This window comes from Coffea arabica, chromosome 7e (assembly GCF_036785885.1).
Source record: "Coffea arabica cultivar ET-39 chromosome 7e, Coffea Arabica ET-39 HiFi, whole genome shotgun sequence".
Lineage (NCBI taxonomy): Eukaryota > Viridiplantae > Streptophyta > Magnoliopsida > Gentianales > Rubiaceae > Coffea > Coffea arabica.
In genome coordinates, this window is record NC_092323.1 from 12,879,546 (window position 1) to 12,896,279 (window position 16,734).

The 16,734-nt window shown below is 37.7% G+C and overlaps 2 protein-coding genes across 4 annotated transcripts; both read left to right on the top strand.

The window, feature by feature from the left end:
- The first annotated feature begins 4,487 nt into the window (after nt 1-4,487).
- LOC113702129 (uncharacterized) lies at nt 4,488-11,258 on the top strand. Of its 3 annotated transcripts, XM_027223139.2 has the most exons (10): nt 4,493-5,605; nt 6,372-6,581; nt 6,651-6,893; nt 7,582-7,648; nt 7,733-7,915; nt 8,023-8,114; nt 9,390-9,572; nt 9,686-9,822; nt 10,437-10,661; nt 10,737-11,258. In XM_027223139.2, the coding sequence occupies exons 1-9, from the start codon at nt 5,099-5,101 to the stop codon at nt 10,624-10,626; spliced, it is 1,812 nt and encodes a 603-aa protein (XP_027078940.1). In that variant the 5' UTR covers nt 4,493-5,098; the 3' UTR covers nt 10,627-10,661; nt 10,737-11,258. The 3 variants fall into 3 exon arrangements, 2 of the variants coding, with proteins under 2 accessions (XP_027078940.1, XP_027078939.1); XR_003451061.2 differs by lacking the exon at nt 10,737-11,258 and having other exon boundaries at nt 4,488-5,605; nt 9,390-9,576; nt 10,437-10,643; XM_027223138.2 differs by having other exon boundaries at nt 10,437-11,258.
- A 1,276-nt stretch (nt 11,259-12,534) lies between these two features.
- Nucleotides 12,535-14,315, top strand: LOC113701786 (histone H3.3). The gene is made up of 5 exons (XM_027222584.2): nt 12,535-12,675; nt 13,230-13,301; nt 13,411-13,487; nt 13,649-13,739; nt 13,835-14,315. The coding sequence occupies exons 2-5, from the start codon at nt 13,230-13,232 to the stop codon at nt 14,003-14,005; spliced, it is 411 nt and encodes a 136-aa protein (XP_027078385.1). The 5' UTR covers nt 12,535-12,675; the 3' UTR covers nt 14,006-14,315.
- Nucleotides 14,316-16,734: the final 2,419 nt, after the last annotated feature.

Below are 16,734 nucleotides of genomic sequence, written 5' to 3' on the forward strand. Positions count from 1 at the left end.
GTAAAGTTATAGACAAACACCAAAAAAACTCACTTGCCAAACGGGGCCTATGTTTGTTTACGCCATTGTTGATTGACACATGAAAGAAAAGAAAAAAAAAAAAGAAAGAGAGAGAGAGAGCCCACACTTGACTTCTATGCCACCAAAATCAACTGTTCTTGATTAATTACTTCTTAAGCCGAAAAGTCCATCTCTATTTTGTCCAATTCTACTTGGAAAAAGAGAATAATTGATTGATCCCGTATATCAATTTGTGTTTTAATTGTTAAGGTGTGAATATAGAAATAAAATGTGAAATCCAAAAGTTTTTGTTAATCCAGACCTTAATACGGTGTCAATCATGTGTTTCTCTTTTGTTTTTATGTAAAAAGTATGCTTTCATTGCCAGTTGAAAGTGACAATGCTGGATCATATTAATGTGGTGCAGATTCAACATGCTGGACCATGAACGATTCCGATATCCCCTTTTGCATGTGGTGAACATTAATCATTCTATTACAAATCTCAGGGAATTGTTTTCTTATTTTGATTGTTCTCAAAAAACTGGTAAATCCTTTTCCTCTTAGGAGAAAAAAATAAAATAAGAAGGTACAATATCCGTTGGAAAATGTTGTTGGATCATCAACTCGAGAGAGTAATTATTGGAAAAGGAATAAAGCTTCGACGAGGTGGGAAAAGACTAGCAATCGAAGATGTAACTTTTGTATAGGTTTGGTGAATTGATTTCTTATTACCTTCTCGAGTAAACTTTTCTTGGCCTTGGTATCCAACTGCTTTGGATTCTTTCTTCCAAGAAATATAAGAATAATGGTTCAGCTTTCATTTTAAGGCTTTTTGGTTGGTCTAATTGGGACTTAGAGTGCGTTTGATAAAACTGAAATTTGAAAATTGAAGTATAAAATCTGAAATGTGAAGTTTGAATCCATTAAGTTATTGAATTGTTAAATATTAAATTTAATATATTTGAGTGCATATCACATTCAATAATAAATGAATAGTTTATCACTTAATTTTGGGAATGCGTTTCGTTTAGAAAATTCAATGCCACTTAATTAATTTAGATGTTCAATTTTTAGTTATCAAACGATCTGAATATATTAAGTTTAAATGATGAACTGGATTATCAAACATGACTTAAGTTGTACTATGCCAAACTGCACTGACTACGGATCTTACAATGCAATTCCCTCTTGGGATAAGATACCTATAAAAGAAAAGCTCCGAGACTTGGCAAAATTGGACTTTTACGTCAAGAAGTGGATTAATGTACAACCTGTATTCGTTAGAATTTCTATGCCAAGTAACAGCAACATAATGACCACTACAAGTTGACTTAAATTGGTAAGAACAGATCATTTTTTCACAAAAAATCGTATGTTTGAATCTCACTATCAATGTGACAACTGTGTTGATTAACGATTTATAAAAATCCTATGATCACGATGGCATAACCTGATCCGTAGTGATGACTAAAATCTAATCCACTAAAACTTTTTTTGTATAAAAAAAATGGGGAAAACAATTAACAGACGTAAAGGTAACATGAAAAATGGCATCATGGGAGTGACAATAGTTTATAACCATATTTGAATAAAATTTCATGAATGACTTGGTCAAGTTAAAAAGTCACCATTGCTATATTTCCTGAAATGAAAAATGGCATCATGGAAGTGACAATAGTTTATTACCATATTTGAATAATTTTTCATGGATGACTTGGTCAAATTAAAAAGTCCCTTCCTGACGTAACTTGTTCTTTTAGCTCAAACTCGTTATTCAAATTGAATGAATTGCTTTGATCGTTACCATCACTAAATAAGCCAAACTTAGCTCACCATTCAGAAAGTTAATTTGCTATTATTATTATTATTATTTTTAACTTGGTTTGATTATAGTCCATGAATAACTTACATTAAGGATTTTATGGGCTTTGAAATATATTGACTATATTTGATTACACATTTTTCTTAAATATTATTCTGTCTGCATCATAAACACTATTTTTTAACCATATTTTTATATTTTAATCAATTTTTTTGTATTTCACGTACATCGCATTATAAGAAACGGTACACCAACTATGTGAGAGCTCATTACAAAATTTGAATTTCATTTTGCTAAAGAAAGATGACTAATTACCCATGCAAGATACTCAAACTTGAGCTCAAAATCGACCTGAAATTCTCAGTTATTTACTACCATTGAACGAAAGCTTGAATTCTTATTATGAATCAAACGTGAACAATAATTTTGCGTGATTGTTGTTTTTCTTAAAGCCAGACACCAACAACAATTCCTGATCCCTGTTCCCTAGCCTGCACATTGAAAACTTGGGGTGTCTTGGCAGGGAAACAGCTCAGTTGAAGGGACCCAAGCTTATACTGTTGTGATCTGCTGATGAACAATCTTCAACGACTGAGATCCATGCCCACATGCTTGTAATTTGTATGCATCTGTTTTGCAAAAGGGCTGTCACAAAAAATTTGCCCAGTGGCAAAAGAAGTAGCTATCCATCTCAAAAAGTTTGATTTGATGAATATACCTGCAATCAGATTTTGTGACTCCAATTCAACCAAAACATATGCAAATAAATCCAGTGTGGTTTTACCTTTGCCATTAGGTCTCCATTCTTGATTAAACTTCTGAAATCTAAAGAAAAATAAAGGGTCTGTTGGGGTGCTTCCAATAGTGGCTGGGATCTGGTGCTAAATTTGACTAACTGAATATATATTTATATTGGTGTCATGAATTTCACTTAAGAAGTCCAAAGAATTGACCATATGGCAAGAAATTAATACAGTTGAAATTTATCAGATTATTCTAATTTCTTGACAGAGAGACCAGCGTATTCTAATTTCTTGATTATTCTAATTTCATGACAGAGAGAGACCAGCTTTAGGCCTTCAACATTTGAACTTGACTTGCATCGGCTCGGAAGATGTTATTCTCCACTTTCAAGTTTCAACTGAAAACTGGCGACTTTCTCATCGATAATGGTAAACAAACCAAATGCACTACCAACTCACCATTAAACAAAGAATTGTGCTGCATTTGGTTCCTTTTACAGCTACTCATTTGGCTTTGTGCACCTAATATCAACCACAATTTGGACATTTTGCCTGTTACCCTTTTTTTGCTTCTTTAAACCCCCCCCCCCCCCCCCGCCACCCTTCCAAACCACCATCCCCCATCAAACAAAAAAAAAAGAGAGGAAATTAAAGAAATGATATTCAATTTCTCCTTTTCTTGTAGCCCCACTAATCACATGATATTGTTCACGACATATTCATTTTACAACAACTAAAAAAATTCTAACACTGACAAGTTCCAAAATCTCATCTTTGGAGGGCTTAAACCCCTTCTTTAGGCCTTGTTTGGATTGCATTTTCTCGGATTTTTTGTAGGAAAATTACTGTAGCAATTTGATGTATGTGAAGAAAAAAGGTAATAAAAAATTGTGATCAAGGAAAACGACGCAATTTTCCGACGAAAAATGACTGTCCAAACGGGCCTTAGTTTTTTCTTTTCTCAGTGCTAGTCAAAACCAAGACTATCTTAAATGTTAAGCCTCCTCATAGATTAATCTCATATTCGCTCATTCTTTAATATTTTTTGCACTGATCAGTTGAAATTACTCATACTAATGTATATAGCACTTCTTTCTTGATTTCGACCCCTATGCTTGCATATTCTAAAAGAGTATCGTTTAATAGCACTCTATCTGACTAATAATTTTTCTAAAAGCATGTAAAGACGTAGAGGTACTATCGAGCCGAGTCGAGCTCGAGTAGCACCATACTCGAGCACGAGCTCGATCAAAATTTGTGCTACTCGAGCTCGAGCTCGACTCGTTTGAGCTCGAGTAAGCTCGAGTAAATATCAAGCCCGAGCTACTCGGCTCGAGCTCGAGTTTTGAAATAAATCTATAATTTTTTTAAAAAATATATAATAAAAATAAAATATGAAAACTCGATTAAGCTCGGCGAACATTCAAGTACTTATTTCTTGAGCTCGAACTCGACTCGTTAAATTTAACGAGTAGCTCGAGCTCGAACTCGAGCTCGATTTTACCGAGCTCGAGTCAAGCTTTTGATCAAGCGCTCGCGAGTAGCTTGACTTGCTAGCACCCCCAAAAAAGACGATGCAGTATCAATAAAAAGATCATAAAGTGCCCAGAGCATGAGACATTTTCTTTAAAGTCACCCAAGAGGAGCCTCAGAATGCTAATAAACAAAATTTCATACATCTAAAAGGAATGGAAAGAAATCATTTTCAATTTTTCATTATCAATATATTCCTGGATAAATTTGGCCTGAATGTAAAATACAGAGGAATAAAGTATAATAAAACACGGGAAAATAGAAACCATCCAAACGCACGGGCCAGTGGGCCACGCTTAGCAGTCAAACCAACCACCCAGATAATATTGGGCCCCTTTCTATCCCCCATTGACCCGTCCCAGTCCTCCAATTCTCCGCTACCAAACAATCCCCAACTCAACCCGCATTTTCAGTTTTCACACACACACACACACAGTCATTTTGCCACCCTTGCTTCTGAACACCTTCTGACAGATACCAAAACACGCACTCACACACTAAAAATTCCTCAGAAACTCATCAGCTCCCGCTTCCCCACCGGACTTCAACGATTCTTCCACCCTGTCTCCGCCGCCCCACCCAGTCCCACCATAACCAGAATCCGAACCCACCCACCCACCCACGCCGCCACTGTAAAAGCTCTGACCCCAAAAAGGTCCGTAAATATATTAATAACAAAACAAAACAAAAAGGAAAAACAAAGAGCATCTCGATGTCCACTCCCTCACCCTCTGCTGCTTAAATACTCTGGTTCTTTCCGCTTTTTTGGAGAAACGGCCTTCAGCTACTGACCTCTGAAATTCCGTTGGTGAATTTATAAAGAACCGCTGCTGGCTGCCCGCTGTAAATTCTGGTGAAGTAATGTTACGGTCGAAGAAACAGATAGAGACAACGACCTTCTGCTGCTGAGGTGATGTGAAAGGTTGGGGGTAAGGTATATACTTGGAGAAAGAGGAAGAAGAAATGCTGGGGTGAATAGTTCTATTGAGGAAAGAGCGATGGCAGGGGAGTCTTCATCAGGAGGTAATACCGTCGCGAGGACGTTCAAAGCATTAGTTGAAAATGCCGAGAGAAAATTCGCGCGTGTGCGCGACGCTCCGACGTACGCGCGTGGGCCGTATAGTCACTACTTCCACAGTGTGTTTAAGTCGTACATGAGGTTATGGAAGTACCAGCAGGAGAACCGGGCGGAGCTAATCGGGTCGGGGCTCCAGAGGTGGGAGATCGGGGAGATTGCGTCTCGGATCGGCCAATTGTATTTTAATCAGTACATGAGAACGAGTGAAGCGAGGTTTTTGATCGAGGCGTACGTGTTTTACGAGGCGATTTTGCATCGGAAGTACTTCGATGAAGGTTCCAAGAAGGATAAAGGAGTTAGATTTAAGGAGTTGAGGTTTTATGCGAGGTTTTTGATGGTTTCGTTGATTTTGAACCGGACGGAAATGGTTAAATTGCTTGTTGATAAGTTTAAAGCTCTTGTCGATGATAGTAAATCCACTTTTCCGGTATGAATTGTTGTTTCTTTTCTTTTCTTTCTTTTTTTGAATCCCCTCTAATTAGTTTAAATGTTTTCGGCGCGTATGAATGTACCGTACCTTTCATAACTTCTAATTTCACTGTTTCCTTTGAGCTTAAGATTTCGTTTGTGTATGCTAGCTTTCGTACTTTTTTGGTGTAGTTGAATTAAAAATGTTAGCTTGCATGGCTGAAATCTCAAGCCCAATAGTTATTTGCTTAATCTGTTTAACCAAGAAATTGTGATAGGTGATAATTACGATCCGGGTAAAGTTCATTTTTCTTTGGGTATAGATTCATGCAGTTCTAGCGGAACTTTTTGCAACAGCAATGATGACTAATTTAGGAGGAAGTTTAGTCTGCTCGAACAATGGCATGATTGGCCTTTTATAGGGAAGTTTAATCTGCAAGAGATGTCCTTACTTTTGTAGCAAGATTAATGGGATTAAATGACATTACCTGTAGTTGTGTCTCTTGGTGCATTTTTCCAACAATGCTCATGCTACAAGCAATGATAGACTAATGCAGGGAATGTGAATTCAAAGATGAATCACATTTCTTCCATAACTGTCTATACGGAAATTATCATCTCAGAAATGGTGGGATGTTTGTGCTCCACTTGATGTCTGTTGGACATTGGGCTGATGCTGTTTCTCTTCAGTGTGTGCATACACATGATTTTGAAAATTCCTCCCTAGTATTGGGCTTACAGAAATGGAGGAACTTCTTGACCAATCTACTTTCCTTTGATCACAGGATACTACGAACTTCAAAGAATGGAAGCTGGTTTTGCAAGAGATTCTTCGATTTACCAAAGCTGATACATCCCTCATAAATGTTCGACCTTTACGGTTCTGTTCCTTATTTGATTCATATCCATCCTCTCTTCCTTATGTTGCCCGCTTTCATGCTAAGAAGGTATTAAAGTTTCGAGAAGCTCTACTAACAAGCTATCACAAACATGAGGTAGTTTCTTCTTGATATACTTGGGTGTATCCAACTTGATACATGGAATTATTAACTGTTCTCTTATAGGTCAAATTTGCAGAACTTACTCTGGACACTTTTAGAATGCTTCAGTGTTTGGAATGGGAACCTAGTGGGTCTTTCTATGAGAAGCATCAAGTTGAATCACAAGAGAACGGTGCTTTGGCTGATCACTCTGCTGCTTCAGGACTCATCAATATAAACCTGGCTGCTGATATGACGGATCCATCATTGCCACCAAACCCGAGGAAGTCTATACTTCACCGCTCTTCTGTCACACAATTGATAGCAGTAAGTGCTGAAAACTATTCAACAACCTATTAATATTTTTGCAATTTGTGGTTCGCAACCTGTCGATGGATCCTTTGAAAGAGTCTGTTGGGAGTATCTGATTATCTAAGTAGTTCCTTTTCTAGTTACCAAAGAAAAAGTTTAGCTTTGTATTTTCCGTAATTACTGTTGAAGGCCCTTAGCCATATGTTAATGTGCTTCGCTTGACCAATTTAAGGCTGCCTGTCTTAGATTCATAGGTAACTAAATTTTAAGTTACTTTTGCATTCACTTGTACCATTGACCCTTGTCAGCCAAGGGCTACTGACCTTTGCTGGTTCTCAGTCTAATGTGGGGTGCAGAAGATATCTAAGGTTGGCTAGTCCCCCTCAGCCCTTGTGAAACTCTTGCTTTTGGGCTTCTTTCACTTTACCCCTCTGCATAGCATTCCTTTGTTCCGTAGTCTACTGAGCAAAATCCTTGCGATTTACACTTTATAATGAATGCTAGTACAATGAAATCTCTAGGTCTAAGTTCTTAACCTTGCTAATAAGGACCAAAAGCTGATCTAGTAAGCCCTTGACATAAGTAAAAACGTGTCACCCACTGCATATTCTCATGTTTAAGTACAATAAATGCATTACTTTTCTACTTTTCCAATTAAACTTCTAGTTACAGGTGTTCTACTTTGTATTTTGGAACCTTCCAGGTTATTGCTACCATTTGTGAAGAGCTACCACCAGATAGTGTCATGCTATTGTACCTGTCAGCTACAGGTAAACTTTGATTCATACTTTTTTACTTGATACAAGAAAAACATGCACTAATATTTTGAAGTATGGTGTTTGTGATCATTTCAGGGAATGCAGGTCATGGTAGTGCTTCATCCAGCGAAAGCTCAGGAAGTTCAAGGAAATCTTCAAAGTCTAACCACGGTTACCATGAAAAGAGTAGCTATCTGCGAGATAACCATATTAATGGCATGGGCGACTCAAGTCACTTTTTTGAAAGTTGTTTGTGGTTAGGTCCTAGCAGAGATGGAGGTGGGTTTTAATGGCAAAATCCTATTTGCTTGCTTTTAAAAATCTGTAGCAATAGATCCAATTATTTTCGTATCATTCACTTTTACTAATGCTTGTTTTGTTTTCAGGTCCAAATAACCTGTATCCTGGTGATATAATTCCTTTTACAAGAAGGCCTATTTTCTTGATCGTAGATAGTGACAACAGCCATGCATTCAAGGCAGGTTTGTCAAAACTTTGTCTGTTACTTGTTCAACTCATCTGGCTTAACGTTGACCTGTGGAATCCGGTTCAGATCGTTTAGTTTGTCTAAGTGACTCGCCGGAGAAGTATGGGATATTTCAGATGTTAGCATCTGGTTTAGATCTTCATTTGCACCCAGATCTTCATTTGCACTGCTCCTTTTGATCTTTCAGGATTTTTAATCTTTGATGTCTACATTAATCCTTTCTCCCAAGTAGGGGTGGCAATGAGCTGAGTTGAGCTCGAATGCTGGTGTACTCGAGCTTGAGCTCAAAGTAAACTTCCTGAGCTCGAGCTCAAGCTTGATGAACTTTAAATTTGAAGCTCGAGCTTGACTCGTGTAAAATATAAGGAGCTCAAGCTCACTTGAGGAGCAAATTGAGGTTGAGCTTGAAAATGGTAAGACATGTGATTTGTTTTTAGGAGTGTAGGTTTTTAGGTAATTTAATAATTATAAAAAATTATATATATACACACACACGATGCTCAAAAAGCCCTGAGCTTTTGAGCAGAATATTTGAGGGCTCGAGTTCCACTAGATAATGGACTCAAGTAGCTTGAGCTTGACTCGAGCCCGGTCGAGCTCAAAATTGACCAAGCTAGAGTCGAGCTTTTGATCTAGCAGCTCAATTTGTTGCCACCCCTACTCCCAATGGCCCAAAAGACTCCTTAATTATCTCTGACCTTGTAGGAGGCTTAAAGTGTGTAACATTTCAGTATATACTTGACAGGGTGTTGTATTTGAGTGCTTTCCTATTCCGTATATTTTTGCACTTTTTCAGAAACCACCATATCCCCCTTCCTTTTCCTCCCTTGTATGTTGCTGTCAAGTCAAAACATCCAGGTTATCTAGCACTAGCTCCACTAGAAGTACCTAAAGTCAAACTTGACTTGAGCCTTGTTAGCTTCCGGCTTGAGCTGTGCTCCTGATACATTTTGTTACTGCTTGACTTGACTACTCAATTGGATTGATCATTTGTGTGCCTGAACTGAACTCAAGCTTGACTATAATCGAGCAGATATGAGCTTTGAGCCAAATTGAGCCTAAGCTACTTGTTAGCTGCTCATTACTGTTGTGCTGGTTTTGTTTTTCTTTTAAAGGCTTGTTATCAACTGAAGGTGCTCTTAAATTGAAATGCTATTACATTGTACTGCTTTATATTCTCATTTGACTGCTAGTTTGGAGTTGGAGTGAGATATACTTATTTTCTGTTCCGCCTTTTTAAATTGCTGACATACCAATTGCTCTCAGGTTCTACATGGAGCAGAAAGAGGAGAAACACCTGCTTTATTCCTTTCTCCCCTGAGACCATCATTTAAGAACCCAGCTGACAGTGACACAATGCATTTTGGAAGCCAGTTCACCTTGTTTCTAACTGCTCCTTTTCAGGCTTTCTGCCAATTAGTTGGGTTCTCCTTATCAGATGATGATGTGGTGGGTGAGATACAGAAATGGAACCTCTATATTGTGGCTTACTAGTTTTCTGCATTCATTTCTTGTTTCTGTTTTTGGTTTTTTGTGCATTAATTTCTTGTTTCCTCTTTTAGGATGTCCGTACTGATGCTGACAACATAATCTCCACTGCATTCTCTGAGTGGGAGGTAATCCTTTGCACATCAACAAGCCTACATCTGGTCTGGGCTCAAGTTCTGTCTGATCATTTGCTTCGGCGTCTAATTCTTAGGTCGGTATATATATACGGCTGTGCTTGAGAATCTTTGTTTGTTGGTTACTTGTGAAGAAAGTGCAACTTTCCTGTGTAATCAGTCACGCTTTCCAGTTCTCCTCCACAAAAAAATTGTGAGATTTCAGTAGATATTTTGGTTAATGAGTAGAATTCTTACCATTCTTCTATGGCTCCATAAAATTGTTTACTAGTAATTATCTGAAATTATTGATTTGGTTGTCTTTGGATCTCATCCACTTGATGAGATTGTTGCGTCAATTAATATCTTCTCCCTAACCAACATTTAACCAATTTCACAAGATATCTTGGAACAATCATTCAATTGACAAGTACTTGGAAGCATTTACCCCACAAAATCAAAAAAAGAGTAATTAGATGGAAAATACCAGTACACTATTGACATGCATTAACAGCTGTAACTGGTTTTCACGAGAAATCCCAGTTTGTAGCTGAATGGTTCAAAGAAGGGGTGGCTTATGGAGAGAATGAGAAAATGCTTGGGGTTAATACTTTTGTACTTTATTTGAGCTTGTGAGATGGACTGATTTTTTATTTGATCATTGTTTGAATGTGGATTATGACTGATATAAGGTTCAATATCTGCTTGGCAGATTTATTTTCTGCAGGGCTGTGCTGACATTCTTTTGCTTACGGGAGATGAGCGACCAGTATTTGCCCGTTTGCTTACCTGAATTTCCCACCTCTCTCTCTCCCTCCTCTGAGGTGGTGTTATCAGCTGTCTTTCGAATTGCAAAACACCTCAAGGTTGAAAGGTGTTTTAATTTCCACGGTACAAGTTAAGGACCGAAATTGTCAAATCCAAGAATGTACGAAAGGTATACCTGCACTGTCTATTAGCGTGGAGACTTGCCCTACTTTGGTGTCTTACAATGGCTCTCGAAAGTTTGCAGTGTTGGCTTTTTTGTGATGGGCTGAAGGGAGATGGCACCATTGGTCAGATTTGGCCAAGAAGATTGTGGGGTTAATTGTTTTTGCTTGTGCTATGGATATGATCTATACGCCATGTGCAAAAATATTCTGGATTTCATTGTTGATGTCGCTGTTGGGTTCCGTTTGTTGATGGGAGTTTTTTAAGTGTTCATTGTTAAGCACAGTGGTACAGTAGCTAGCGGTATTACCCGGGGGGGGGGGGGTGTAGAGTTTTCAATACAGTGGCGAATTTATTCAAATATCTTGTAAAATAGTAGCAGGCAGAGAGTGAATAGGTTTTTTTTTGGGGGGGGAGGTGGGGTGTTTAAATTCTTTCATTTTCCCATTCAATACATATGAAGTTCACATGGTAAGCAGTTGTACATGAAAATAGAGTATTTCCAAAAGACCCTTTTGTCTTGTTGGATGATTTTTGAGCTACGATTCGTTAAAATTTTCTGGATCTGTTCTGTATCTTCAGATATTGGCAACATATTTCATAATTTGGCTCTTCGATGACTGACTACATCCAGAAAACCATCCACACCACACAAGAATTCATTCACGCTGTTCATAATTCATTGCAATGGCAATCTCCGCTGGCATGATTTTGTGGTTATGAACTGATCTGGGGTCTGAAGCCATCAAATCTTTGATCCCTGTGACATTATTTATGGTTGAGTGCCCGAAAGGCGTGGACACAATTGGTCACGGGGCGCCTAATGCCAACTTTCCCGGCTTTAGTAGTTGGGCATGCATGAAATCGTCTTATAAGTGCAGCAGGAATCGTCTTATAAGTAGTGTTTAATAACATCATCAATATTAATCACAACTAGCGGTAAGAACATGTCTTGGGCCAATCCTTCAATTTCCAACAACAGCGACTTACGAATGATGGGCTACTGTCAACAGTCAGTACTGGGCCAGGCCTACCAGATGCAGTGTCCACTTTTTTTTTTTGGTTAAACAAAGGGCCTGGTGGTCCTGTGGACCTTAGTCGTCGGAATTTGCTCCTCCATATAGACCAATCTTGTGGTCCTTGAGGATAGCTCCAAGAAACCTTGTAAGTTTTCACTTATACATGTGAGAGATAGGAAGGTCATTAAAAAATTTATTTATAAAAAATTTAAAAAATTTTTAGAAGAAAATGGCTTTCCAAATAAAATAATAAATTAACTTTTTATACATTAATAATGTAATAATTTTTTTTATACTAACAATCATAAATCAAAGTTACACGAAATAAAAAAATTATCGATCACCATTATTACATAAGTTTCTAGTCTACTACTTGGAACATTGCATGCTTCTCGTCTAGCCATTTTTTTTGTTTTTTTTTTCGGGTCCATCTTTATTTGTTTCTCCTTTAACAACTCTTACCTATCAAACTAACCAGAATATCTAAAAAATATATTTCTACAACTTTTATTAAGGTTATAAGAAATTTACAACTTTTTGGCCCGACCGTGAATTGGGCATAAATTATGACACCCCAATTCTAATTCCGAACTAGTCAAAGGGCTCTTTACATAATAAGTAAAAATGAACAAATCAAATTCAAATCTTACTAAAACAAGTTTTTGATCTTTAACTCGATCCTACTTAAACCCATTTCAACCAATAGGACTCAACAATTTCCCTTTCTCGATCCGGACCTGCACCTCAAACTTCAAATCTGATCCGTCAACTTCAGCACAGAAAACACAACAGACGCCTTTATTAACCGTCGGATACCGTACCCAAAAAAGCACACGTCCAATAAATCTGGACCGTCCAATCCCATCAAAAGCCGACACCTCATCAGCTATATATACCCATTAACCTCTTCTACTTGCAAATTTTCCATTTGATTGCCCAAATTTTACAGAGAGAGAGAGCTTTGGTCTTCCGAGAGAGAGAGAGAGGGTCTTCTTTTGAGAGGTTTGTTGTACTTCTTCTTTCTTCTTTAGAAATTAATATAATTTATTTAATAGTTTTGTTGGTTCATTTTTGGTTGATTTATAGCAGTCTGATTTGTAATCTGCACGTGTGGTCAATTAGGGTTCTTATTTGCTTAGTTTTTTTTTTAAAATTCGGTTTTAAAGGATCGCCGCGTTAGGGTTAGGGTTTGTTGTTTTGTGGATTGATTTATGTCTTCTCGGTTTGGTTATGCGAATTTGAGTTACGATTTTTTGGTTTTGTGGAATTTTGGTGATAAAAAGTTAGGGCTTTTTTCTTGAGTTTTTGAATTTGGGGGTTTTTGTTTGTTGTTTGATCTGTCGAAATTGTAGTCGAATTTGAGATCTTAAGGGGACACGTCTATTTTTGAACTGGATTGTGGGTCAACTTTATGAAATTCTGAAACAAACTTCGTCTTTTATGGTTTCTTTTTTTTTTTCTCCCGAAATTTTGGTAATACGTATCTGGCCTTTTGTTATAGAATTAAGGTTTTCTAGTGTGATTCTAAGTTTAATTCTGGATATATTAAATTGCAGATGGCTCGTACCAAGCAAACTGCTCGTAAGTCAACTGGAGGAAAGGCTCCTAGGAAGCAACTCGCTACCAAGGTTTTATTCTTGCCCCTTGATCCAAGTTTTTATTTCTCATTTTGTGTAAGGAGGTTTGATTCTTTAATTTTGTTATTAAATTGGGCTTTTCCCCCCTCCATTTTTATAGGCTGCTCGCAAGTCTGCCCCAACTACTGGTGGAGTGAAAAAGCCCCACAGATACCGCCCTGGTACTGTTGCTCTTCGGTAAGTGTGGTCTTTTATTCTCTTTTCCTCGTAGTTACTGTTTGCATTTGAGTAGTTCTTGTTTAGGTCTTTTATTTTATGTGAGTAGAATTTTTTTGTTAAGTCTCTATTTTTAGAATTGTCCATGTATGGTTGTAATTTGGCATGCTTTTATGATGCAGTGAAATCCGTAAGTACCAGAAGAGTACTGAGCTCTTGATCAGGAAGCTTCCTTTCCAGAGGCTTGTCAGAGAAATTGCTCAGGACTTCAAGGTAAGTGATAATTTGGGATTGTTTTTCCTTCTCTCATTTTATTTTGGGGAAAGTGATTTCCTGAAAGTGCGACTAATTGTTTGTTTTGTATGCAGACTGATCTCCGTTTCCAGAGCCATGCAGTCCTTGCATTGCAGGAGGCAGCTGAGGCATACCTTGTGGGTCTGTTTGAGGACACAAATCTGTGCGCCATTCACGCCAAACGTGTCACAATCATGCCCAAGGACATTCAGCTGGCAAGGAGGATCAGGGGCGAACGTGCTTAAGCTTGTTTAGGGTCCTCGTGTAGAATGGTAGCTTTGGTGGTGTTTTTTGATTTGTTCTCAAGCAATATTATATAGTTGGATAGGACAGAGGCTTTTGCTTACTGGTAGTTGATGGTGGCTATTAGGAACTCGTGGTATGGTGGCATGTGTGCAGTAGTATGGTTATTGTTCATGTTTTGTGTTGGGGTTGGATGGCAAGATCGACTTATAAATTCTTGTATTTTCAGTTTGGTGAACTGCATGTTGTCACACATCTGGTGTTGAACAGCGTTTCTCATTTGATCTAATGTAGTTTGGTATTTTGTTGTTAGTGCGTTGTACTGTTCTAGGGATGTCGTTAGATTGTTCTCACTTGGGTAATAATTTATGTTAACTCAGCCGATTTTATTGGATTGGTGGCATTATGCTTTATGCTTAGCTGTAAAATTTGCTTGAATGGGTATCAAGAGCGTTTCCTTGTGTTGAGTTTTAAGAGTAATTCGTTGGACGTTCCGGGGCTTTTGTTTTGTAGCTTTTTTGTTTTTTTGTTTTTTGTGGGAATCTGGATTGGAATTTTTGGGGGAGGGGGAGATTGTTTAAATTGGAATAAGAAGCAAGATGGTGGGGCATTTATTATTTCTGATTAATTGGATCTGTAGTGTGGCAAGTCTCGGTTGGCGGCCCAAATTTGTTGACGGTTGCGGTTTCGTGATCTGTCGACCTGCACTGGTTTTGTTAATATAAAACTAGCACACATTTGGAATTCACGTTAAGCATTTTTAGCATTTGGATCCACTGAGCACCAATTTGACATGAAAACCCTTTAATATTTACTTGATGGGTTTCCTTGTAATGTCTTGCAATATTTCCGAATTCAAGTTTTGAGACAATATGTGCGATTTGCCTTGCTCTATTCACTTAATCAGTTGGTTCCGTTCTTTAAAGAAATCTTGAGCATATCAAGTGTATGATATATATTTGTTAATTTCCGTTCTCAGCTGCGTATCATTCCTTGTGAATGTCTAATTCTTCAACACTTCATGTATAATCCCATGGAGGTCTCGGTTATTTTATGATCAATCCTAGAAGTACAAACCAACCTAGAAATACCAGATTTATGCATTTGATGATTCTTTTGCAATTTTGATTAGCATGATATGATTTTTGTGGTTAATTCATGTGAGAAGTGTTCATTAACATGGCCTTTTTTTTTTTTGGTCGGGATTGTTCTTGATTTTGACATTTTGCTCTTTGATGATTTGTCAACTTGTTCGAACTCGATTACTTGATGAAAATCTCCTCCTTGAAAATAATGAAATTATTCGTGTAGTAGCGCTATCTTCTGCTTGTGATACTCTCTATTGACTTCTAACTTTAGCGTCTAGTTTGATTGGTTTTCATTGATGCACTGAAAGTATTATGAAGTACACGGGATAATTTTTTGCAAAGATGTAGAAAATAATTGTAGTAGCGGTGTTATGACAAATTGTTTCTGTAAACCTTTATCTAAACTTTTGGCTTAAAAGTTAATTGCATAGCTTGGAGCGTGAGGTTTGAAATCTAAGTTCAAAAAAAAAAAAAAACCGTGTCAACACTTTGCAATATATGTGCCAGGGCAATTTAGGCATGCTCTTTGTTTGTTGTTGCTGTGGTTGTCGTTGGGTTCAACAATTTAGGTATATTCACCATCAAATTTAACCTACGAGCAATGGATGATAGGAAGGAAGGAAGAGGGACTGTAAATTAGAATCACGATTTCGAATCCTTCCATTTACGTTACAAAAAAAAAAAAAAAAGGAGAGAAACAAAGAAAGTAATAGTTGAAACACTGCGCTACCTGAGGCCCTAAAGGGTACTTGTTCAACATGGGCCGTTATATAGTAGTTAGCCCCATAGCCATACTCTTGCCCACAGACATCAAGTCCGAAAGTCAAGAGATGAGCTCAGAGGCGTACAATAGTGGGCCCCTTAATTGTTATACTGACAATCAGTCATACAAAAAATAATAATAATAATGGGCCTATGGATTAGATTGGAATCAGCTGATAGCCCGAAAGTTGGAGGTGTCTTCAATTTCATTAATTTAAGAAATCAATATTAGCCCACATGTGGTTGAACAAAAAACAAATGCAAAAGTCCACCAATCTCCCTCAATTTCTCTATCTTCTTTTATGTCCCTAAGTCCTGGTAAGAGATGAAGTGGTGCAATTGAAATTTTAGAGGGACAATTTGAGAATTGAGATTAGTAGAAGTGGGTTTGAGAATCTGAGAATTTTAGAGGGTTTTGTAATTTACAACATCATACATATTAAAATTCCAATGCAACCTTATTATCAGTCCATAGTCCAAATTGAAGTATCAAACTAATACCTTGTTTGGTAAATAAGTTTTTTGAGTATTTGTCTAAAATTTTACTGTAACATACTGTAAAAATTGTAGGAAAAATTTTTAAGATGAAAAACTTTTTTTTTTCCTTTTTCTTTCTTTCTTCTTCTCCCTTCCCTCCCCCGCCACCACTCTCTCCGACGCCAAAAGAACCAGCAGTAAACATGGAATTTTTTTTTTTGCTTTTTCTTTCCCCCTCATCTCCCGCACCCTCTCCCCCACCACCCTCCCCTTCACAACTAGATTGTAGCCGCGATTTGGTCACGTGACCAAATTGGGCAAAGGGGGAGGGGAGGAGGAGAGGGAGAGGGATAAGAGAGAAACGAAAAAAAAAAGTGGCCAGTGTCGGAAGAGATTGCTGGCAA